This window comes from Podarcis raffonei, chromosome 13 (assembly GCF_027172205.1).
Source record: "Podarcis raffonei isolate rPodRaf1 chromosome 13, rPodRaf1.pri, whole genome shotgun sequence".
NCBI lineage: Eukaryota > Metazoa > Chordata > Lepidosauria > Squamata > Lacertidae > Podarcis > Podarcis raffonei.
In genome coordinates this window covers 13,453,317-13,460,307 of record NC_070614.1, presented here as the reverse complement: position 1 = coordinate 13,460,307, position 6,991 = coordinate 13,453,317, and the positions used below count along the sequence as shown (strand labels likewise).

The following is a 6,991-nucleotide window of genomic DNA, read 5'->3' as shown; positions in this document are numbered from 1 at the left end:
GGAAGGGAGGTGGGCAGGCGGGGCGGGGCGACCCGTTGTCCGCGGACGAAACTATTTTTGGCGGCCGCGAAGGGGTGTCTCTGTGTGTAAGGCGGGGGGGGGCGGGCAAGCGCCCGGATTCGGTTCGCTAGGGAGGCGGGCGGCGCTATTCGGCAGCTGACAGCGGGTGGGTGGGGCGCGGGAGCGACCATTATGCGGACGGCGGGGGTGGAAGCGCGGCGGCCGATTCTCTGAGCGGAACCACTTGGTGGCACGCAGCGGAGAGGGGAGAGGGGGTCTGCTGCGAGCCAGCGGCTCAGGTGATACAGGTGCGGCGGCGGGCGGTACCACTCTGAATTCCCGCGGGGGGGGGAGAGGGCAAGAGAGCGAGGGAGGGCGTGCTACTGACGGGCTTGGAATGGTAGCAGCTCTGAGGAGGCGTGGCCGGGCGGTACCATTCGGGGGAGGCGGGCGGGGAGGCATGCCACAGACTTGACGTGTGCGTGTCTGCGAGGGGGGGGAATGTTCCATTGCGCGTGGGTGAGGAAGGCTCCATGTGGTGCTTCTGGAGGGCCCCGTCGAGGGTGATACCACTGCATTCAGCAAGGGGGGCAGAGGGAGGCAGGAGGTGCCACTGAGGGGGGGCAACTTTTGGTTTTGGGGGTGCCTCTCTGGGGAATGCCAGGCAGTGCCAGCGCATGGGGCAAGTGGTGCCATTTTGAGCTGTGGTAGCGGAAGGGGTGTGCCTTTCACCCAAAGAGCATCAATAAGCGGGTATTGGAAGGGACCATGCCCAGGCCCCGCTGCTCTTAGGGGGCTGTGAGGGGTGCGCGGTGGCGGTGTTTTTTGGCAAGCCAGGAGCCCGGAGGATCCCCTCGCCGCCATGGCCTCCAACTGCACCGGAGGCACGGCCTCGGCGAACGTCGGCGCGGCCATCGGAGCGGCGCTGAGCGCTTCCAAGACCAAGACGAAGAAGAAGCATTTTGTGTGCCAGAAGGTGAAGCTCTTCCGAGCCTCGGAGCCGCTCCTCAGCGTCCTGATGTGGGGAGTCAACCACACGGTGAGCAAGAGAGGCATGCAAACGTAGGTAGATCTCTACTCCCACTTCCCTTGAGTCACGCACAGGCGAGAGACGAAATGTGGCATTCATCCATCTCCATTAGGAGAGGTACACCTTCTCATGCCATGAGTCTTAGTGGCAGATCTTTCGCATCACCTGTTTGTTTGTTTTCAGTGACTAAGCTCGGAAGAACCAGTTCTTACAGGTCCTGTTGCCAACATGGATTAGGATCCATATTCTGCAGGAGAACATGCTTGGCGGAAAAGGGAATTTAAAGGTTCCCATCTTTTGAAACAGGCGGCCTGTCAGGTTTCGTTGGACTGCAGTTTACATCAGCCCCAGCCGGCGAGGCCAATGGTCAGGGTTGATGGGAGATATAGTCTAGCAAGATCTGGAGGGTCACCATTCCCCAACCTATATTTTAAAATAATCTGGTAGTGTGCGGAGCAGGTTATAATACTCGTGATACAACAGCTTGGGGTCATCCACTGAAGCTGAATATCGGAACATCCAAAAGGATGGACTTCACACAGCACATAGTTCAATTCTGGAAGAGGCCACAACAAAATGTGGTGGTGGCCACCATCTTGGATGATTTCAAAAGGGGATTAGGCAAATTCATGGAGGATAAGGCTATCAGTATCTACTAGTCATGATTATATAAAAAGCTAAAGGGACTCCTGACCATTAGGTCCAGTCGTGGCTGACTCTGGGATTGCGGCGCTCATCTCGCCTTACTGGCCGAGGGAGCCGGTGTACAGCTTCTGGGTCATGTGGGCAGCATGACTTCTGGTTCGCTTCTGGCGAACCAGAGCAGCTCACGGAAACGCCGTTTACCTTCCCACAGGAGCGGTACCTGTTTATCTACTTGCACTTTGACGTGCTTTCGAACTGCTAGGTTGGCAGGAGCAGGGACTGAGCAACGGGAGCTCACCCCGTCGCGGAGATTCGAACCGCCGACCTTCTGATCAGCAAGCCCTAGGCTCTGTGGTTTTAAGCCACAGCACCACCCGCATTCCCATGATTATATACTACCTTAGTATTGGAGGCAGTAAGTCCCCAGTTGCTGGGGATCACGAGTGCGAGAGGGCTATTGTGCTCATGTTGTGCTTATGGGCTTCCCATTGGTATCTGGTCAGCCACTGTGAGAGCAGAGTGCTGGACTTGGTGAGCCTTTGGTCTGATCCAGCAGGGCTTCTACGTGGATGTCCTTCACATCGATTTCACACAGTGAGATAGGCAGGTACAAGTCCACCTCCCAGTTTACCTTATCTAGGGTTGCTTTCCCTGTTGACCCTTCTCTTCAGCTGTTATGGGAAGAAGAGACAAAAGGTTTTTCAGCCACTTCAGCAATTAACTCCACAGTCCTACATGTTTCTGCTCAGAAGTAAGCCCAATTTCCTGCAGTAGGGCTTACTCCCAGATAAGTGCAAGTAGGATTGCACCCTAAATCAGATCTAAGCAAGCAAGTTTCCAGTTTTATATTGGCTTGGATGTGTCTGTTTGGAGTAAGCTGAACACCACAAACTTGTTTCTATAAATACATTATTTTGCCGTGATGAATTCTGATTTCTTGGGTTTAATAATTCACAGTTTAAAACATGCATGCATAGTTTTGGATGGTGGTTTGGCGCTTGATGAGGCTTGTAAAATATTCCAAATATTTCCCCAACTATTATTGGTGCTACGGTGACCAGGCAAATGAGATTCTGTCAGCCTTGTTCAAAACCCCTACTTTTACACCAGGTAACAGAAATGGGTGGTCACTTCCTCTCCTGAGGACAGAACTGTTTTGCTGAATCTGGGTTTCAATCCCCATTCATCTTGAGCTCACTCTGTTGCAATTTATTGCTACTCCATTGATCACCTGTGTCAAATGAGAAGAGTACCTTCCCGAGTTTCTGGGTGGAGAACTAGAGAAGATGGCAACATTTTCAATATGCAACAGTGTGCCAGATAAATGCTACACAAACATCTTATCAACTGTTGCAATTTAATAGTCATTTTGGTTGCAATCATTTGTACACCAGCCACCCACGTGTTGTGGAACTCCAGTCCCCATGAGCCAAGGGGCATGGCCAGGGGGTTGAAGGGCGTTGTCCAACATCTGGAGGACTGCAAATTCCACGTTTCCCACCTGTGCCCTAAAGGTGTTTGCTAGCTGTGGTTGATAAAATGGCCCCAGATAACTGGCGGGGCATTTATTGAGTAGCACAGGCATAGGCAAATTCGGCCCTCCAGACGTTTTTGGGACTACAACTCCCATCATCCCTAGCTAACAGGACCAGTGGTCAAGGATGATGGGAATTGTAGTCCCAAAACATCTGGAGGGCCGAGTTTGCCAATGCCTGGCAGAGCCCCCCTCCTGTGGACTGGGAACAATGCTGTCTGTTCAGGAATCTTAAAACTCAATTGTCTATAGTATATATATGCATGTACTGGTTTGTGAGAGGGGGCTGGATTATTCAATGGTGTGAATATTGGCGCCATGCATAACTTACATGAGCAAAGTGCCCCCTTCCCCAGGACTTTCACATTCCCTGTGATAAATATGGCAGTGTTGCCCTATGTGTCATCCATACACTCTGTGAAACCACACCTCACTCTCAGATTATTGGATATTCCTCTGCCTCTGCTAAGCATGAGACAAAATGCAGTAGCAAGTAGAGAGAATGTCAACTTTGGCAACGTGTCTTGGTCAGCAGGAAACTGGAGGGCACAGGAGACCTGGATTATTATTATTTTTTGTGTAGGGCTTGATGAATTGAGTAAAGAAACTGGAAGGCTTGAATTTACAAGCAGTGCTTTTACTTGCTGCAGCTGACCTGTAATTTTGTAATATTGATTTAATGGCGTGTTTTGTTGCAACTGTGTTATTCAATTTGTTTTAAGTTGCCTCAAGTAATAGGAAAGTCGCTAGGTAAATGGCAGTGAATAAAAAGGAATAGCTTTGACCAATCCTGCCAAATCGGTTGGGTACGTTTGGGTTGGACAGAGGGGTCACATAGTTGTTAATCTGTGGGATTTCTTGTTGCCAGAGGTGATGCTGGCCACCAGCATAAAAGGCTTAAAGATAATTAGATGCATTTATGGGTGGCGCTGTGGGTTAAACCAGAGAGCCTAGGGCTTGCCGATCAGAAGATCGGCGGTTCGAATCCCCGCGACGGGGTAAGCTCCCGTTGCTCGGTCCCTGCTTCTGCCAACCTAGCAGTTCGAAAGCGCATCAAAGTGCAAGTAGATAAATAGGTACCGCTCCAACGGGAAGGTAAACAGTGTTTCCATGCGCTGCTCTGGTTCGCCAGAAGTGGCTTAGTCATGCTGGCCACATGACCCTGAAGCTGTACGCCGGCTCCCTCGGCCAGTAAAGCGAGATGAGCGCCGCAACCCCAGAGTCGGCCACGACTGGACCTAAATGGTCAGGGGTCCCTTTACCTTTACCTCTTTATAGGGCAAAGGCTTTATCTGCAACTATTAGTCCCAACAGCTCAATGGAGCCTCCACGTGGCAGGGGTAGGATACCTCAGATTGCTGAGGGGAAACCGCAGTTCTTGCCTTAACGCCCTGCCTCTGCCCTTCTTGGAGGTACTTGGCTATCCCCTGTCAGACATGGGAGAGTCTTGCTAGTTACCCCTTCAGTGTGGGCTCAGAGTTGGCAGTTCACAGAAACGGTTTGACTCCTTAGTCATTTGGCTCTTCTCAGGAAACAAATTGTGTGGATTTCTTTATTGTGGTTGTTATTATTTTTGTTGCTGTTGATGTCATTATCGTTATTATTAATTTGATTTATATACCACCTTTTTTCAAAAAATCCCACAACATTAAGAACATATTTTACGGTGCATAAAAATAAGAAGCATAATAGTAGACAGCAGACGAGAATGGTCTGCAGGACAAACCAGCAGCTGCTCACCAGGATCTCAGGCAAAGGGGTCTTTTCCAACTTTGGTACCTGACCTGGAAATGCTGGGGAGTGAAAGTCCACCTTTCTGCATGCAAAGTCATTTTTATGTCACCGAACAACAGAATCTTCTCTTAATTTCACAAGTATAAGCCTGAAGTGTGCTGCCAATTTAGATTCAGGGAAGAACAATATGCCTTGGCTACTAGAAAGTCAGGAGGCACTAGTTTTGGGGGTTTCAAAGGGGGTGAGGCCTGTTCACAGGCCCTTATAGGATCAGTGAAAACAGTTGGTCCTGCAAGTATTAACCACTCTCAGTCTTAACCTGATAGCTGCCATTTGTCCAGATTTTAATTTGTCTGAATTAATTTTAAGATGTATTTTAATTAATTGATGCCTGTTTTTATGTATACTGTGTTATTTGTATGATGTTAGCTACTCTGAGCCCAGGGAGGGCTGGGTACAAATAAAATTTATTATTATTATTATTATTTATTATACTGAGGGGCAGGTATGAAGCATGGGTAGGTCTTCAAAGGGACTGTTGCCAATATCACCCTCTGAAGTATTTCATTGTCTCAAGCTGGCGTCTCTTTACCTGGTCAACAGAGAAAACCAGTGGGACTCTTATCTTTGGCTATACCGTATTTTTCTGTCTATAAGATGCCCCCATGTATAAGATGCCCCTTATTTTGGGGAACTCAAAATTAAGAAAATGGGGGGAATTGCCTACCCCCCTTTTAACAATATTTTTTAGTAAAAAAACCTAGTCTTATACACTGAAAAGTACGGTAAGTGCTATTGAGAAGGACAGAGATGGATGTTTGAGGGTGGTGTCACTCTGTCCATCGACAAGAGCATTGAGTCCAGCAAGCTAGACATCTCCAAAGGGGAAAATATTTCAGATCCTTCCCTATATGACATTTCTCTTTCCCATATTTGTTTACCCACTTAATTCATAGCTCTGCCCCATAGCAGTACTCGAGGCAGTCAGTGTGGTTTAGTGGTTAAAATATTTTTAAAAAAATAAAATTGTCCAGTAGCACCTTAGAGACCAACTAAGTTTGTTCTCGGTCTAAGCTTTCATGTGCATGCACACTTCTTCAGATACACTGAAACAGAAGTCACCAGACCCTTATATATAGTAGGAGATATATAGTAGGAGGGTAGGGTGGGGTGGGGATTTTCTCAGGAGGGTAGTAGGAGATGGGTGACTGACTCAATGGGTATGGTAGACCTGTTGACGACTGTGCCACCCGTGTCCCCTCCCTTATTATTTAGGGTCTCATTAATACGAAGTAGTTCAAAGGGAGGAACCATGGCTTGCTGCAAAGGAGGAGCAAAGAGGTGGTGTGTGTGGACAACATGTTTGTTCACATCCCAGCTTTATACGCCAAGATATACCCATCCAAGCTTGGCCAATGAGTTCATAAGACTGGATTCCAGTTCCCACAAATGCGTGGCACGGGCAGCTGTAGCCTCAGGATTGTACCTGCTCAGTAAACGCAGCAGGGAATTCAGTGTGGCAATGCATTAAGCGTGTGGTTGAATATAAATCTGGTTTCTGTTCTGCAGAATTCTGCAGGTCCTCACTTAGCGCTGACTCTCCCAGTGAGAGTTTAATGGGGTTTATTGGCTCTGCGCTCAGTACAGATGGTTTTCTTTCCCTTCTCCCTACACTGCCTATTTAGATTTTGTGTTTCTTTTTCAGATTAACGAATTGAGTAATGTCCCTGTCCCAGTTATGTTAATGCCAGATGACTTTAAGGCCTACAGCAAGATTAAGGTGGACAATCATCTTTTCAACAAGTGAGTAATGAACGTAACTTTTGATCTGATTCCTCCCTTGATAGGAACTTCAGTATATAAATAGCTGGTTTCTTTTTACTTGATGTACAATGATGTATCGTCCATAATTTCACGGGAGTCACTTTGCAATGGAGGTGAAAGAAACGAGATACATAGACCGTAGAGGAGTATGGTTTTATATACAATTTCCCACGTGTCTGTCTGGGTGCTCTAAACCCTGCTGGTGTGTGGATATAGCTTGGAAG

At 48.2% G+C, this 6,991-nt stretch overlaps 1 protein-coding gene across 2 annotated transcripts in view; it reads left to right on the top strand.

Annotated features, from left to right (window-relative positions):
• Positions 1–347: 347 nt before the first annotated feature.
• Positions 348–6,991, top strand: part of PIP4K2B (phosphatidylinositol-5-phosphate 4-kinase type 2 beta) — a 30,552-nt gene continuing 23,908 nt past the window's right edge. Inside the window, exons 1-2 of one of the 2 annotated variants that reach the window (XM_053363103.1) lie at positions 348–1,039; positions 6,649–6,746. In XM_053363103.1, the coding sequence (XP_053219078.1) occupies positions 863–1,039; positions 6,649–6,746 (275 nt within the window). In that variant the 5' untranslated portion in view covers positions 348–862. Of the gene's footprint in view, positions 1,063–6,648; positions 6,747–6,991 lie in introns of both variants that reach the window. The other variant, XM_053363104.1, reaches the window with a different exon arrangement.